Source organism: Blennius ocellaris (genome assembly GCF_963422515.1).
Source record: "Blennius ocellaris genome assembly, chromosome: 1".
Taxonomy (NCBI): Eukaryota; Metazoa; Chordata; class Actinopteri; order Blenniiformes; family Blenniidae; genus Blennius; species Blennius ocellaris.
The window spans coordinates 23674671-23693235 of record NC_137650.1 but is presented as its reverse complement, the minus strand read 5'-3'; the positions used below and the strand labels follow the sequence as shown (position 1 = coordinate 23693235).

Genomic DNA, 18565 nt, shown 5'->3' with positions numbered 1-18565 from the left:
GCCTTCCTCACTTTCACTTGAGTAAACTGACTTGAAGACATGTGTATTATGGTCTATATACGAGAATGAGTGGATGGTTGTGTGTTTCTCTGTCAGTGTTTTAATAAACCCGTTGAGGGTGCAGCTTGCTTTTCTTAAATGGTGTCAGCTGGGATTGACACAGTGACCGTACTGCGGGTAAAGTAGGTTTAGGATGAATGTATTGATTGATCAAACTGAGACAACAAAATAATTAAATGCTTTGCAGACAAATTTATTCAAGTAAACAGAGCTGTACTCAAAGTACACAACAAATATTTGACCACAGGTAAACCGTATTTTATAAGGGTCTTTGTGAACACACTACACCAATGCAGAAACACCTCTTTGCACACATTTTTCTGTTTTTTTTTTCTTTTTTTAAACAATTAATTCATACAAAACATCCACTCTCACTGGTGCACACATAACACACAACACGAAAGGCTTTAAAACTGGGTTGTGTTTTCTAATTGTTATCACTGTCATGTTCATTTCCTGTGATGGATTGGCAATTTGTCCAGCATGTTTCCTGCCCTCGCCCATAGTGAGCTTGGATTGGCTCCTGCACATGATATAAACTGTATATAGCGGATGGATGGATGGATCATGTTTATTTCCAATTCTGACAATCCAAAGTTTCTACACTGCTTATAAGTCACCTTGAAAGCCGACAGAGGCTGTACAGTGTTAGTTTCACACTTTCAAATTTAACATTTTATTTATTTCCTGAAATGACTACCAAACACTGCCTTGTTTTATTGTTTTTATACTTCTGACAACTACCCCAAACAAAAAGCACTACGTTGGGTAAACAGTGAAAATTTAACAATGCAGGGTTCCTTTTTTACTTTTGAAATAGAAACACTTGAGTCATGTGAATAGGTGAGCGGTTTACAGGAATGGCACACAGATAAGAAGTAAAGCAGTTCTAAATATGCTTGAGTACTTAATACAGTGCGGCTCGAACCTAATTCAGACTGATTTTACACACCAGTGAACCATATAAAATAATTTAACACAGAGTTTTGTGGCACTTTTGTTGTGAGGCACCCGCAAGTAAACAGCTTTGGACAGACAAGCAAAGCAAAGACTCCATAAACATTTTGCTCCCATCTGACACTTTCCGCTTTACACAGAAAAAAAAAGGAAGATTTATTCATTTAACCAATTTATCTTGAGTTTACACTTTTCCCAGATTGATTTGCATACTTGAGACTTAAACTCAAGATGTTTTTTGGAAGCCTTTCCGAAACTGGACTATTTCTAACTTTCTATCGTGTCAGACACACCGATTTAGAAATGTTACACTTAATACACCATATACTCACTGGCCTCAACATTAGATACACCTGTACAACTGCTCATTAATGCAAATCATATGTGCAAGGTAGAAACAACTAGCTAGAGATTGAACTGAAACGCTGAAGTGATTGTGAAAGTGGCTTATGAAGCAAAACTAGCTGATATAAATGTTGCAGAATCGATTTATCTACTTGAATTTCCAAGCATCTCAACAGTTTGCAAGGAACTGGCTCAAATGAATAAATCCTGAATGAGTGGCAAATATTGGAGAACAGCGAGATTGGGTTCAGACAACAGAAATAACACAGAATCAACTATTTTTTTTACAACAGAGGCATGGAGAAGAGCTTTTCTGATTGCACAACAGAACTTGAAGCAGATAAGAAACAGCAGAGAACCACAGCAAGTATCCAAACAACAAACTGAGTCTAGAATGGACCTGAGCTTTCAAAAACAGAAGCACTGCTACAATTGTGACTGATCTGATGAGGTTTGATTTCTGCAGCAACTTTTGAATGGTAAGATCACAATTCGGCAACAACAAAATGTGGAGTCTCTCTACTTATAAGCAAAAGTTTGGGTGTAAATGGTGATGCAAGGACATGAGGAATCGTTTCTTTGTTCTCTCTGGGCCTCTCACGCATGGCTGATTATGTATCACAAACAATTAAGGCAGCTCTACAGACAAAAATGGGTGTCCAATGTGGTAAGTTGTACCTAATGTTCTGGTCAGTCAATGCACATCATTGGACAATAGCTTGTGCCGCGATTTACACGTTGAAGCTAAACAATCCTTTTTTTTTTAATTTATTTCATGTGTACTTAATCAGCCAACAAAGGCACTGTTGATCTCATAATATTTCACTGTTGGCACTGAGAATAAAGTGTAATGCAGACATCTACCCGCAGCCTGTGGCAGCTTGAACGTTACTTCACGTTACGGGAGGGAATGATTCACAACTTTGATCAGTAACATCAAAACACAGAAGTCATTGTCAAAAAAATACTGTCTTAATGCATAAGGTAGTGTTAATTCGAGAACATAAGAGTGTTACCTGTGAAATGTTCAACTTATATATGTGTCTAGTTCCTACATTTGTTTAAGGGTGCTAAATAAACAGTCATCATAGCGCGTCAGCAGGTTTGCTATTTCCATTGACATTTGTAAATGTAAATAACTCTAAAAAGGACATTTACATCTTTGCGAGAGTGGTTTCCATCACGCCACTTCCTACTTCAGTAAAGACCGTAACACTGTTCTGAAAATGGTTCTTCTACTTGGTGTCAAACACGTTTGTTCAGACATGCTATGTCTATGCTTTGCTTGGCTAATCAATTGACAGACAACAGGTGACACACAGAAGGCACATACACACCGACATCCATGCATACAGCACATGCACACACGTACTCTTGTGTGCGGTTGTGTTTCTCTGCACTGAGTCTGAGCAGCCTCTGCACGTTCCCGGGGTGTGGCAGAAGACTTCATTGGGTCTAATGGATGAAAGGCATTCGCTCCTTGCTGTCGTTGTCGCCCTCCGGCTCCTCTTCCTCCTCTCCCGCTTCACTGGTTTCCGTGCTGTCACTGGCCATCTAGTGGGAACACATTTACCTGCCATCAATGACCCTTTATTGAGCCCCTCATATGGAATACACGCATAAAAGTGAGCTGACATTTGACAGTGCAGGAAATGTGGTGACGGGCTGCCGTATACACGGTCATCTCTCAGAGTGGGCATCAGGCACTTTTTCAAGGTAAAAATATTGAGATCACCATGGCAACCAGTGCTATAAAACAAGAATGAATCACAAGAGTGACCACTGATGACCCTAAGATGATCTGGAATAGGCTGCAGTCTATATATATTTTTAATAATAACAAATACCACGCTGCAGGTCAGCCAGTTTTTGTTAGGAATTTTACACCTCTTGTTTAATTTGATCATAATTTTCTTCTCGTCACCCACATGCGGTGGGTATTTATTGCCAGGGAGATTAAATCATTAATCTAGTTTTTTGTCATCAGCATTACTTACAACTGGCATTCAGATTGAACAATAAAAGACAAATTCATTATTAATTTAATAATTAATAACCAATTTGAATCATGAATTAATGCAACATGAAATACAGTGAAACTGTAACTGTAGATCATTATTATGTTAATCAATATGACATTTTAAGCTTGTCTTGTTCAATTTGTTAGAATTGTTTTTGTTTTGTTTCAAGAAGCAAAGCAACAGGTAATGCAATTACTTCAAGATCAATCAATCCGCCACTTTTACTGAAGGTGCTGCATTAGCCTTGTTTATCGATAGAAATGTTCTCGGGAGGGGGAAAAAAAACCAGGAGGAATTGTTGTTACCAGAGGAGTGGGGGACTTCTCAACATCCAGTATGAGCTTTCCTATGTTTCCTCTGTCATGAATTCTTTGCATGGCCTCTTTGACCTGAGAATAAAACACAATATCAAGTTATTTCCAACAACTCAGGAAACCTTAAAAAAAAAAAAAAAAAAAATCACACCAATTTGCTCTAAAATAACTTTATTCAATGCAGTTTAAACCAGAAGCTTAAAAAAAGCTTCAGTGCTTGTTTCATGGTTATTAATCACACAGGGCCCCTTTGTCTGAACAGCAATAATGCAAGCTCACTCTGTGAGGAATAGCAGAGTGACTCTGCATCATTTACTCAACACTGATGCTAAGAGGTGTTTGACATCACAAATGCAGCTTCATAAAATGCATACAAGCTTCACGTCATCTCTTATTGCGAGAACTGTATAAACTACACATTAGAGAACGAATTAACCATCTTTAAGCATGAAGTGTGCTCTAATGAGAAACACCAAATGGAAATAACAAATATTTTTCAAGCCTTTAAAAAGTCACTTACTATTGTCCTACAGCTCTGAAGTGAGTCACACCAAACCTTACCATAAGTGCAATATTTATGATTCTTCAAAAAAAAAATGTATATGTATCTTAGGATCACAAAGCACTGCCAACATGAAATATTTCGTAACTCTGCAAATAATGCTGAGTTTGCTCAGTATAATCCTCTGCAAACATTTGGTAAACTCTGGGCACTTCCTTTTTAAACACATTGAGGAAATTGCAGTTTTCACTGCAGTCTGAATGAGGTTCTGTATAGATTATTTTGACAATGAGATGTGAGCCGTGTACCTTTTACTCAAAATTCTTTTTTCATTTTACTTGTGCAGAAGAAATCAAGATAAAAAAAGAGGTAGAATGGTTTTATATTTTATAAAAGCAATAGGAAAAAGCTACTCATCAGTGTAAACACATCGGTGCAACAATTGCAGTCAAACTGGGTGCATCAACTACAAAGAGAGATTTTGTCTATTAGCTCCATTAGCTCTTAATAATATTGTATAATGTGTAAAACAAAAATAAAGTCAAGCATTAAACCAAATATGACCGTATGACTTTATGCGAGACAAAGCATGTGCATAAGTGACAGTTGGGGAGTTCCTCCCACACTTTAAAAAAACAACTCTGTTGTCGTCAAAGTAAGATAATATTGCTTTCAAAACGTAAAATTTTAAATAAAACTACTAAAATTCAGATAGATTATATAGTTTGTCTGTCAGGATACTCGAGCTTTAGCGCACCTTTTTGAATAATTTATAAGGCAAGGACATGTGAGAATTTCACCAACAGGCTTTCAGGCGGAACACCTACTCATACGTGTTCAATTTAACAAATGTCACCTTTTGAAATTATGTTTTCTGACAGATTGGTTCTTGGGCTAAAACAGTGTGAAATTCAATTCAACACAAATCAGCTGCAGCCTTATTGCTACAAGCAAAGCGATGGGGTAACAGGTGCACTGGAATTATGATTTTTTTTCTTCTTCACGTCTACACTGCATTCACTCTGCTGTCATGACTAATCATGTCACTATGTTGGACACAAAGTTTGATAGTTTGTATTTAGGTGAATACACTGATAAACCAAAAAAGGATGTTGAACACTCGCTCTTGTTTCAATTTCAGACTTTATATATTTTTCATGAGAAAGAAGAACAGCAGCATGCTTGTGTTTGCTGACAATATCTGGAATCAGGAAGTATCATTGTAAACAATGACTCAGGTTAACATAAATGTTTGTATTATGAGACCAATTCCATGGAATCAACTCAAATGCTTCACATTAATAGAGCACACTTGGCTCACCATTGACTATTTTTCGGCTCCATGTCGCCATCTAGTAGGATAATATTGTCATAAAAATTGGGAGTTTTCTAATTGAGTGATTTAAATTGAAGGATTATTGCAAGTGAGGTTCTATTATGACATGTGAAACAGCATTCTCAACCTGTAGACCTATTGGATCGACACTTCACCAGGAGAAAACTCTGTGTGCTACAACTCACACTTTCTTTTCAGTTCACACAGCCACAAATTAATGTGTTCCAGTTTGCGTTGAAGCTATTGTGTCACAAACACTCAAACCGCACAACAATTCAGCAAAAATCAAGCCAAGAGCAAAATTAGGTCAGGAGTTTGGTCAGCAATTTGTTTCCGTGCACACAGAGGAGGGGGTAAATTCCCCTTACATTTTGGGAGCATTGGGTCCTTGTAGTCACTGTATTAATATGCAAATGTAGCCCAATTTTTTCAGTATGCAAAATGATATGTAATCTGAGTGATAGAAATAAAAAATAAATTTTTATTTGGAGAAAAACTGGCTTATATGGCAATCTGGCTTTACTCAGTCCCAGACACACACAAATGCCAACATGAACAATTTCCGTAGTCAACAGGTCAACTAACACATTCTGAATTCTCCTTACAGGCAAATAAAGAAGTGAAGCTGCCTCTGCCCCTGACACTACATCCCACGCTATGCTCTAATGAGATTCTTCATGGGCAGTGGTTCCAGTGAATAGCCGGAGCAACCTGCCAAAGTGTAATGACAACAGAACATGGGAAGTTTCCCATGAGAAATAAAAATCTGAAGGCTGCAAGGATTTCATCAATGTCTCTCACTGACAATAACCCGTTGTCGTTTGTCCCGTGACGTACTGCCTTCAATGCCTCTGCATTTATCCAGATTCTTAGGTGTTAAAGAATTACAACTACACCTCTGCAAAGACAGAAATCTGTGTGTGTGTGTGTGTGTGTTTTTTTAATTTACACATGGGCACAAACCTGCAAACAGCAATGAAACTACGACACCAGTCAGGAAGCACAGGCTTTCAAGGAGTTTACTCTTGCACAATAATCAAGTTACAAAATTCTGCAATAAACTACACATTTTTAGAAATCTCAACTTTTCTGGTAAACTATCGTGTCATTGTTGTAATTTATACTCTGTCGCCAACATTTGTGTCTCTCCATTGTCTATCTACATTAAACAATGATGTAGAGGCTTATAGCCAGGGGTGGGCAAATGTTTTGTTTGGTTTTTTTTTAGATGAAAAAGAGGGACTGTCGCGTTAAACTCAAGCAATAAATTGACCTGAATTTGCTCAATAATAATAATAATAATAATACATCTCCTTGATTCATGATTCTGAGAAGCTCCTGTTAAAGTCCTCATGACAGCAAAAATGCAACAACAAAATAAAGGTATTGGCATAATAAACATTTTTTGTCATACTGCTGTCCTCTACTAAACAACTAGAAGAGACGGGTGAAAAAAAACCCAACATGTCCGTGAAATTAAAGCACTATGAACTGAAAGCACAAAATTCAACTTTTGCACTGAAAGCGAAATAAACCATTCAGTCAGTCAGTCAGTCAGTCAGTCAGTCAGTCAGTCAGTCAGTCAGTCAAATTAAGTAATGATTCTCGAGCCTGGCCAAGCGAGCTTTCTATACTTGCCGGCAACCAGGCATCAAAACACAGCCATGGACGCACAGCAAAGCGAAGAAAGAGACATATTTTCTGACATTTTAGACTTGTAAAACATTCTGCATAATTGTTTGTGAGCGGACGTATTTTCTGCTAAACTAGTCCAAACTAAATACAGTTTTTAAAAAAAATAAAGCAGTACTGTTGTATTATGTACACTAATGTGATTCATATTTTTTTCATTGACCTCAATGCTTACTTACAATATGAAATATGGCTAATGTTTTCACTGTGAGGGTGAACCATTGAGATAATTGAAAAGAGAAATGCTTGACATGCGGTGATGGTACACGTAAAAAATAAAAAATAAAAAATTGTGATCTTTGTGAAAACTTATACACCACATCCAAAAATCAACTGTTCACCACCATCGCTTCCTGCTCTGAGCCACATTTTCCAGCCAGTGACATTCACCTGAACACAACACACTGGGAAAAGGCAAATGATGCAGTTACTGCATGTGTGTGTTCCCCGCGGTGGCCTATAAACTGATCATGATTAGAGTGGGTTGTGCATCTGCTGCACAAACACCCTCCAGAGATGGAATAACCAGTTCGACAGAGACTTCAAGAGTCTGTAGGAATCAACAGTGAAGTGATTGATGTATGGCCTGTTGGGTTATTGTGTGGGTGGAAAAATTATTGTGGAACGGGAAGATTCAACCAACCCGCCATCTGTTGAAGAATGTCCAAGAACAGCTGACACTGTCCACAGCAGTGCCAAAACAAACAACAGATTAAATACACTGCTCCTGGACATTTGCATGAATCCTGACACCTTCCATGGAAAGTCAAATGATGTTGCAGCAGAAATAAGATCATGTTTGATTTGATCGTCATCAACCTCCCCGTCTTATCCTCTGCTCAGCCCAGCCTCTTACCTCCTCCAGCGCCCACAGCGAGTCCACCACCGGCTTGATCTTCTTTTGCTCATAGAGACTCAACAGTTTGTCCATGACTGATTTCACGAGGCTACATCTCCCTTGTTTGAAAAGGAGGTTGAGCAGCGAAAATCCAGCTATGACTTTGTTCTCCTCGTATAGTTTGATAGGATTCACTTTCTCCACCTGCCACCACTGACGGAAAAAACAAAACAAAAAAGAACAAAAAGAAATCAGTGAGTCATTTGTTTACGCATTTCATTTTTCTATAGAATGCAATTGACTGGGTGGTAACAGGACACTGTTTCCTTCAAATATTGATGAGAGGCTGCTCCTCTGACTCACAGATTTTGCAAAGCTGAAGAAACTCTTTGTTTCCCCAGTTACCATGTTTGACGCGCCTGAAAAAACAAAAATAAAAAGCGTTTTGTATGCTGGGCAGACCAGGCAGCCATGAAGCAGGAAGGAAAAGGTGGGTAAAAGGGGGGGGGGGGGGGGGGTGTGAGTTGGCACCTTTGGACCCTTAAATCTATGAAAGCATGTCATTTGTGCATAGTCCGTGTTACTACAACTAATTAATCAATCTAATGCTGTTATTTGATTCATGAGGCTCGACAAGAAGTTAAGTAATTCAAAACAGCCAGATAAGAGTGGAAGCTGTGAAGGACAATATAGTTCATTTTTAAGCGCTGGATTGGATCTTATTCACCATGAGCTATATGAGCAACACATAAAACTTTGTTTAGTTCTTGGATTATCAACACCAGTATGCCTTTCTCTTCAATGAAGCTTCAGCCAGAGAACAGTTAAGTTAGTTGAAGCACACAAAATAGAACCAGTTCATAAAACCTGGTTCAAAGTGAATATAACCTCAAATTCAGGTTTGCTTTATGAAGTGTTAAATATCTCTCTCCCCATGATTTAACCAAAAATTTGAACAAGGGTAATTGTCACATTTGTGTTGAAGCTCGACACTGATTCGCAAATTTGACAATAACACATCACAAAGGCGTTAAGTGTTTTTGCCCCTCACCGTACAGCACGTAAGTTCCCAGAGGCTTCAGCAGGCTCAGACCTTTCCCCGTGTTCTCCCCACACAGACAGTCCAACACGATGTCCACGCCGTCTGGAGAAATCCTGAAGCGTCAGGAACAAAGCAAAAAGTAAATACGTACATGTATTTTTACTCAAGGTTGAGCTAACGTCTATTACTGGTACTGATTAATAAGCAGATCATTTGACTTTCAATTACTTGCCCAGCCAATCAAAATGACCAAAAAAAGGTTAATATATTCAGATGCCATATTTAGTAAATGCAATCAAAAGCCAGAAATAGTCAAACTGAAACACTGCAGAATCTCCAACCAGAGTTTTGTCATTTTGATTATGAAATGCTTCATATATTGATTAAGTAATGGACAGAAATTCAAATTTGAAGTTTTGAAGACGTTTTAAATTAAAAAGAAAAAAAAGAAAAGAAACATCTGAGACACACACAGAAAATCCCCAAAAGAAATGCTTTGTAACTTAAAAAAAAAACACCTCCAAATAGATACAGTAGATTCAAAGATATTCGAGCTTCATGAAATGGTGAATGGTGCTTTTCACATTTTAGAGAACAAGCCAAGTAATCTATGTTAAAAAATAATACAACCCAATACTATTAATGCCCATATGTTGTTTACTAAACTGTTAATCATTTAAAGCTCAGCTGTATTCACACATTGTGGATGTCTACAAATAGATACGAGTAGTCAAATCAAAGAAAATTGCTCAACCATCTCTCCATGCAGCAATATAAATATTGAAAAAAGATTTTTAAATCAAGATTCAAGATTATACTATTAAAATCAAGAACTAAAGATAAGTAAATTACTTTTTTCTTTTTTTTTTTAAACAAGTGAAATTATCTATCATGTCTATAACTAAGATTTAAAATTTTGGCAAGTGCCAAATAATTTGCAGTGAATTTATCTCCAAAGAGTCCCTTTGTTTGTGCCTTAAAGCAAAGAGTTCATATACCCAGACTGTGATTCATACTCCGAAGCAGCATCATGCTTTGTCTAATGATGCGTTCATAAGATATCAGCGTCAACTCTCTTGGGTGTTTGCTCTGAGAAAAAGCTGCAGTGCACAGCTCACATTTTTCTTTAGCCTCTCTCCATAGTTTCTTTAACAGAAATCATGGTCTTGCTGTACCTACATTACTTCTTACCTACACCTCATTCTGCAATGTGGTTTCACAGCATCCAGAAGGAATCAGACAAAAAAAAAAAAAAAAAGCTTTCCATAATGAGAATCATTAAAAAGAAGCGGATGTAAAAGAATGATTGGCATGTTGCTTTGATAATGCCTTACTTTCTGCCGTGTGGCCTTGAACACCTGCTTGGCTGAACTGTGGTCTTGTGGTCTTGTGATTCCCATAGTTTCTGCCTTTTGTTAAAAGACTAATTTAATTGTACTTTGGGCTTGATCCTGGGAAGAATGTGTGGGCCCAAGAGATGAAAGGCATATTAATCCACTACCACAGCTGATATGTAGGCAAAAAGCATGAAACATCAATTACCAAAGAAGCTATTTTAATTCTGATGTATTATAATCTGACAAGGACAGTGCATGCAAATATGCAGTATATATATGCATATAGTACAATTGCTCCTGGTACTGATACTGTCAGCAGAAATAACATTAAACTACTGGTGAAGCTCTGTGAAGCGTAGGAGGATGTGTGGGGATGAAGTTTCTAAAAACAGTGAAAGGTTTACAGGAATTGAAACTTCCAAGGCGCAAGTTCAGTGAATCTTTAGAATACTAATGACAAATAGGCATTGTGGCAGCACTGTCAGTGGGGTTTAGCAGTAGTTGGCTCTAATTGGCTCAGTTGTTCCACGTTGCCGGTGCAGACCTCCACCCAACAAAATGCTGCTGCTCTCAGAGATGAGCTGTGCGTTGCCATGGGGACCACTGCCACGCAAGACCAAACGAGGCAACCGGTAACATCTGCATCGTCACTCAGCCCTCTGCTCTCAGCAGAGTCCACATTATCGCATTAAGTTCATACGTGCAACAGGCAACAGCCGACGCGCCCTGGGACGCCTTCGATCAATGTTGCAAAAAGTGCATCAAGAAAAACTAAGCACAGAGTCCTCATCAGCTACACAAACACATCGACCGACTTACTTTTTGATTTCTTGCAAGTAGTCGACATTTCTGTCAAAGAGGTGAGTCACTGAGTCTCTGATGGCTGCGTGTTTGAAACACGACGCAGTCCCAAACACTGTGACATTCGACACAGTGGAGCACAGCTGAGCAATGGCCTGACCCTGGAAATAAGAGGAGAAACTACAATGTACCAAAGCACCACAGCACAGATAATTACTGAAAATGCATTTCTAAAAGCACCACAATCCACTCAGACACAATAAGCAATACCCTCTGAAATGACTGACATTATTGAGTCGGTAAGTTTAGCAATAAATGAGTTTTATAAATATAGGGTGCCAAGAGTTGAAAAAGGGGCATCCGTTTGATTAAAAAAAGAAAGAAAAGAAATGAACTTTTAGGTAAAATAATTTTTTCCCCTCCCATCTTGTTTTTGGGAGCCAAATTGATTTCTTTACTTTAATATTAACATCACATTGGGTGTGTTGTTGGCTCTTCAGTGTAATTAGCAAATTAACAGAATCTCAAGTAAAGGTGCAAAACAAGACCAGAATTCAATCAGTTACCATTGCTACAAAGTTTAACGTCTGTTTCAGCCCCCCCCCCCACACACACACACAGAAATATCCTCAAAATAAAATCAAGGACATGATAAGTCTTTAGTTTTCTTTATTTTTCATAATCCAGTGACAGACACACAATGACATCACTTGGAAGCAATGACAATGGAGGGGGCAAACAGGGTGGCCAATCACATGATGAGCACAAAGGTAGCTCCGCCCCTGCTTGCAATTATATAAACACCACCACCAAGCAATTAGAGAAAACAAACTTGCTCCATTTGTGCTTGCGATTATAACTTTAAAAGGGAGTTCAATGAATAGGCTAAACTTACTTTTTGGTGGTCAAGTGCTTTTCAATCCTACTCCTCATACATCACTGATCTGCATGTTTTAGACCTCTCTCTGATCCAACACACCTGATTCAAACCACTGAGTCATAATCAGACACTGCAGAGGCCCGATAATGAGCCATTCGCCTGAGTTGAGGAGCACTGTAGTAATAAAGGAAATGGACTTACCACACTGCCTCCAGCCGAATGAACCAAAACTGACATCCCTTCTCGCAGATTGGCGACCTCGAAGAGCATCATATAGGCCGCCACAAAGTTCAGGGGGAATGCCGCCGCCTCAGCAAATGTCATCTCATCTGGCATCTTGAAGACAAACTCCACCGGTGTGCACACCACCTCTGCCCAGGCGTTGTAATTCACAAAGGCCATAACTCTGTCACCTATCTGAAAGAGAATTGTTAAGAGTAGCAGCATAATGAGCACACAGTCATGTGAGACAATCATGTGTGGCATCAGGGGGATGGTATTTAAACCTATGGATTAGCCCTTCTGCATTGTTACACACACATTTTAATCTGCAGTTCTATTGATTCAGATTCTGTAGCATCATTTGTTCTGATATGATCGCCACATAAACAACTGATAAATTCACCAACCTCAAATCCCTTCGTGTTTTCACCCACTGATTCGACTATTCCAGAGCACTCAAATCCAGGGACAATGGGGGGCTTGGGAGGATTATCAATAGTGCCCAGACGAACCATCAAATCCAGGAAATTCAGGCCACTGCAACAGAAAATAATTAGGACCTCAGTATTTGTTAGACTTCACATCCATCCGGTGCGTCATTCTGGATGAACCCATGCCTCAAAACTCTCTGGCCACTCACAGTTTTTATTATCAAATCTCTGATAAGAGCTGCCAGGCGGGGGATTCGGGGAGTACCCTGGTTTTCTATTATTATCAGCAGTGAGTCACAAGATTTTTCATCTGTGGGTCCAAGGCCACATTCAGCAAATATTCTCCTTTGAATAAAACGAAGTACACTTTAATTTATCTCATGGGAGTTTGCCAAAGCTGTTGCCTCGACTACAACCTGGAGCGAAACGACCTGATCCGTGTGCTTCAGTCTTATAAAAGCAGAAACTGATTTTCAAAACGCCTGATTGGGTAAATTGCTGACGGCAGTTTTGCTCGTTGTCATGAGCGAGTATCCTGCACTGAAAAGGACCTGTTGGCTGCAATCCGCTCAGTGAGATGTTGATCAGAAATACATTGTATAGCGTTGCAGAGGGAAAAACAGGGAGCTAAAACACACGTGAGCATCTAATGTGGAGGATCACAAGAGTATTTACCATGCTTTGACGCGGATCTTCACTTCACCTTCCTGGGGCTCGGGCATTGCCTTCTTGGTCACCCTGAGTTTGTTCAAACCTCCGAAACCTGCCAGGACCACCGCTCGCATTTCCTTGGCATTGCCAGGCGACTCCGGGTTCTCCGCTTCTTTCCCCACGTTTCTGTCTATCATGTACTCCGTCTCCTCTGTCATATCTGCTCCTTCTTTCGCCATGTCGGAGACCAGCTGCCCCTGCGCTCCTTCTCCAGAGAGTGATGTGCGGCGGACTCACTGTGTGGCGGAGCCGCCCGCGCGCCGCGCCGCGCCGCACCGCGCCGCACCGCAGCGCAGCGCAGCGCACCGCGCACACGGGCGCTGTGACTGCGTTGAATGACGCTTCACCAAATCACACTTTCTGCACGCTCGCACACTCGTGCCAAATGCAAGTCCGCCCGTCGCACGTGTTTTCCAGTCTCAAAACATTGCGTTCATACAGACAAAGTTTGCCATTTCGAACAGCGAGAAAGAAAAAATAATCCCGACGCGTTATCTTTGCTGTGGAGAACAAAGTGCGCTCCCTGCTGGTTGAATCTGTGCAAAAGTTCAGATCAAACTCGCGTGTACATTTTCCTCTCTTGCGATTCGATAAAACTCGAGGAAAGCAAAGATCAACTCTGCTTCATAACCCAGGATGCTCGAAGGTACACTCGATGTTGTCACATTTGCAATACGATCAGGTGGTACGTTTTAAGGGATTAAAATCAGATGAAAGAAAATGATTTAATTGGATCAATCCCCCATATGTGCATATAGACCAAGGATGAGTATATCTGATCGTTGTGAGTGCTACAAAAATTTATCATTAGGCTTTTTAATAATGATTGATTTGATACTGTAAATATGGAGCATTTATATTTAAAGGAGGTTCCCATATGATTAAAATGGCTATTTTCCCGATGGCCTGTGAAACAAATTTTTTTTTTTTTTTTTTGGGGGGGGGGGGTGGCCAGTTGCTCAAAGAGACTATGTAATGCATTTGAATGTAAGTTAGTGTGAAAATGTCAGGCTAAGTCTTCACTTGTATGAACAAATGTCAAATTTTACAAAAGACACAGTCTGATGCGACTGTAGGCTACACTAAGTGATGCAGCATAAACCTGTTATCCTTCCCAAGCCCATGTTTATATGTTGAATTAGTTTAATACACAAAGTGCTACAGAGTTCACTAGCGGTTAGTGCTATTATCTCACAACCATCCACAGTTTGATACCGGTCATCAGGTCCTTTCTGTGCAGCTTACATGTTTTTCCTATTGGTGCTTTCAGTTTTCACTGTGGGGATGAATGTGAGTTTCTTGCCATTTTTCCACTGATGGACTGGTGATTTGTCCATGGCGCCCCCTGCCCTCGCCGACTGTTCTGCACTGAATTAGGAAAACAATATAGAAGTTGATTGCTCTATTGTGCGCGGACAACCTTTTCTACTTTGCTTTCATACCAATCAATACCTGCTGATTCCAAGAGAACTTCCACATAGCCCCTCTTCCAGTTTTAATGAGCTAGTACACCATGCCAAATCATGTCTTCATTTTCTCTCTTTTGTGAAGCATTACGGTTGTTATTTGATAACTCTAAAACACACTTGACAAAAAAAAAACCCGGACACTTATTCATGAAGAAACTAAGCAAGTGAAAACTCATTAATACTGACATGGTAGCACTACATCTAGTTGTTGTTATTAAAGGTTCCCCACCTATAAATGTTGTTGTGATCACAATATTTAATTGCGTTTAAAGTAACTTTAATCACCTGGGTTTTGAAGTTGGTTTGACCAACATCCCCAACTATGTGCAAAACTATGAAAGTTTTAGGCTCCTTGTTATGGCTATATGTCTAAGAACTCAAACTTTTAGACATGTTTGATGCTTAAATATGCATTAATTAGGGACACCACTTCTATTTGATATTGTTAGATTATATTATAATAGCAAGAGGTGAATATACAATGTAAATGAGCCCGTTTAACATAGATCCTCACGACCAGTGACATATTTTAAAGTGTCTATGATTGAATTATCACTAAAAGTGGAAACATTTCCTCTGAAAACATAATTGTAAACTTTTTTGAATCACAAAGACCTCTGTGTCAGTCAACTGAGGCAGCATGTTTTTATTAAAACTCATCAATGCATAGGTAGCAAAAAAAACATGACTCGTGCACAATCCAATGTTGGCTATAATTAAAACCTGCCAACTTCCACTGGGAAGTAACACAAATCATGGTCACAATTTTAATGGCTCTGCACACTGATGGTCAATCAACACATTTTCCTCACTTAAAAGGTCCCATATTATGCAAAATTCAATTTCTAAAAGGTTTTGTGTATGAAGCCCCAGAAGTGAAGAAAGTCTGTCATCTCCCTTTCTTGCTTTTAGTTCGTGTGCGCTCAAACATCTGGTAGTGGACACTCCCTTTGACTCTCCCACAGGAAGATGAAATCTGGACTCGAAAATTAAAGAGTGAGCACCACTTTTTCTCCTGGCATGGAGTAAGCATGGACAGACACAGCTCATTAGCATTTAAAGATACAGACACAGAAACAGTCTGTTCTCAGTAGAACTCACTCGAGGGACTTTTAATACTGATGAAATTCAGGACCAAAACTGAGTTTGGGGGCAAAACACTTTGAATACAATGTTGCTGGACCTCATACACCTATGTGGAACTATTGAAAAACTGTTTAATATGGGACCTTTGAAGCAAAGGGTTATTGCTGTTTTCCATTATTCAAAGTGATTTTGTTCAGAAAATCTTGAAATGTTCATTGTAACATCAGCATCACAATAAACCCTGAGAAGTCTCCATAATTGATAGAAACCTAAATGACTTGACAGTTTGCTCACATTTTACCAAGCCGTTTTGTGCGTATCAAAGCTTTCACTGTATATTAACTAAGAGAAAAATGATAAATCATGAAGTAAAAAGGACAGCTTAGCATCCTAAATATAATACACATTTCAAACTATCAATGAGTAACTGCCAGAGATAATGTCACATCAAGTGTTCATGAAATTCATTTGATGCAACATCTTGTGGTTTTTTGGTTTTCTTTTGCAACTATAAATTCACAATATGATGAAGAAAAGAAAAAACTGGCTCAGAAGCGAAAGGATGGCCTCTACTGTTTTGGAACATCGGTGAATATTCGTAATCCATGCATCCCTTGTATCTCTTCCTTGAGAGCCTGCAGAGGACAAAATGTAAAATCTAGTTAATGGAATTCAGAAGACAATGCTCATGTATATTGAACAAATTATTAAAGCTAAATAGAAAAAATGCCAGTTGCTTCAATCCAACTGCTAAAGTGTGATTTGTAGCATAACATGATCCATGACATTTAGGCCATCGCAGGGAAGAAAATAAATGCGTTTTACCTGATTGACTAACTGGTGTTGCTGAACAGTCCTCTTCCCCTTAAACTCACCGGACTCTATGTGGATTTCATACATGGCCCCACAGCCACCTGGACACAGCACAGGACCACAGCCAGTTCACTACTGCATGTTGCAACCTTGACATTGTACATATATGTTTTAGTCCATCTGGGATATAAATCTGATCAAATATTGTCACGAGAAATACAAGAAAGGTAGGTTAGAATTTGAGAGGTAGGGTAGCAAGATGATGCAAACTGGGGGTTAGCACTCTTCCTATGTTAGCCCCGTGGAAGGACTGCTGACACACTCACTTTTTCTAAATCAGGACTTAAGACATTGTTATTTGATCAGGCCTTCCATGTTTTAATGTATTTCCTTAATATCTTTATAAAACACTGAATTCTTTTATACTGTCATTGTTGAGATTTCGAAGTTGTTTTTGTACAATCGATGAAGACATATGCTCGTAGGGATAATAAACCATGTTGGGGAAGCTGACATTGTGTCTTTGGTTAGAGAGGAATGTTTTGGACTCTCGACATACATAAGGAGGTCACTATATCAACGCCTTGTTATTGTAATCCAGTCGTTACACCCGTGTTCACCTGATATATCCACAACTTTAAGCGACGAAGCCGAGGGAAATTTCTCCTTCAGGACCTGTGCGATGCGGAGCTCTCCGTCTGTACGTGTGGACAGACATCTGTGTCCCGGTCCAGAAACAACAACAACCTGCAGGAAACAGTTTCAACAATCTGCTGTTAGCACGAAGCTACACCCCAACTGTCGCTGGACGGAGCCGGAAACAGTGACACTTACCGGGTTAAAGCGAAGACACCGGAGAGCAGAGATCATGGTGTTTGTCAGGTTCGGCTTACAAGCGAACATTGTCAAGTTTAAGACCGAGGGTCGATTATAAAAACAACTCCGGTCATTCAACGAGCCATGTCCTCACACAGCTTCGTCCCTCGTATATGACGTCACACATCCGGGTAATGTAAAAAGTTCAACCTTCGCCAACGAACATTTATTTATTTATTTATTTATTTATTTATTTATTTATTTATTTATTTATTTATTTATTTATTTATTTATTTATTTATTTATTTATTTATTTATTTATTCTCAGCTTTTCACAAAAAACTATTAACCCAAATTGCTGCCTACATAGTGTTTCACACGCGTTTCTTATCGAAGTATTGTATTTATTTTCATTCTGTTAAACAAGTTACATGTCGTTTTATTGATAGACTTGTGGTTAAAATAGTTGACCATGACAATTGTCATGCTCAGAAGTTTTTAATTCTGTATTTTTGATATGAGCTGTTTCAAACATAAAACATCAGGGGTCAAAAAACTGAAGCAAAGCTGGGGGCCACTCCAGTTATCTAAGTACAAAGTGCTGTATTACTGTGCTGTATTACTCTGTCTGATATGACCACATACATTTGTTGTGGTTTATTTGTGTTATGCTACATGGTATAGATGAGAGAAATGTATAGCTTACAGTAATTGTCCTTTACGGGATTTCATTATGTGGATGTGTCCCTCATGATTAAAAAATGTGAGATACATTAAAAAAAAAATGTTTCTCCAATTTTCACTTTAGTAGTTAAAACGGGTGACAAATGGTCTTTAATGCCCTGGAAGTTTTACAGTTAGCTTAGGAACAAAAATCCGATTTAGCTAACAG

At 39.0% G+C, this 18565-nt stretch overlaps 2 protein-coding genes across 3 annotated transcripts; both read right to left on the bottom strand.

Moving 5' to 3' along the window:
- Positions 1–584: 584 nt before the first annotated feature.
- vat1l (vesicle amine transport 1-like) lies at positions 585–13668 on the bottom strand (the record flags this gene model as incomplete). 2 transcript variants are annotated; one of them, XM_080494681.1, is made up of 9 exons in its annotated part: positions 585–2916; positions 3689–3772; positions 8084–8278; positions 8429–8484; positions 9117–9220; positions 11264–11406; positions 12327–12538; positions 12751–12884; positions 13454–13668. In XM_080494681.1, 9 exons carry the CDS (start codon positions 13666–13668, stop codon positions 2818–2820), a joined length of 1242 nt encoding a protein of 413 aa, XP_080350807.1. In that variant the 3' UTR covers positions 585–2817. The 2 variants fall into 2 exon arrangements, with proteins under 2 accessions (XP_080350807.1, XP_080350806.1); XM_080494680.1 differs by having other exon boundaries at positions 12327–12542; positions 12755–12884.
- A 1912-nt stretch (positions 13669–15580) lies between these two features.
- Positions 15581–17830, bottom strand: bola3 (bolA family member 3). The gene is made up of 4 exons (XM_080502325.1): positions 17692–17830; positions 17478–17604; positions 16870–16958; positions 15581–16679 (listed from the first exon to the last, which is right to left on the bottom strand). The coding sequence occupies exons 1-4, from the start codon at positions 17758–17760 to the stop codon at positions 16614–16616; spliced, it is 351 nt and encodes a 116-aa protein (XP_080358451.1). The 5' UTR covers positions 17761–17830; the 3' UTR covers positions 15581–16613.
- Positions 17831–18565: the final 735 nt, after the last annotated feature.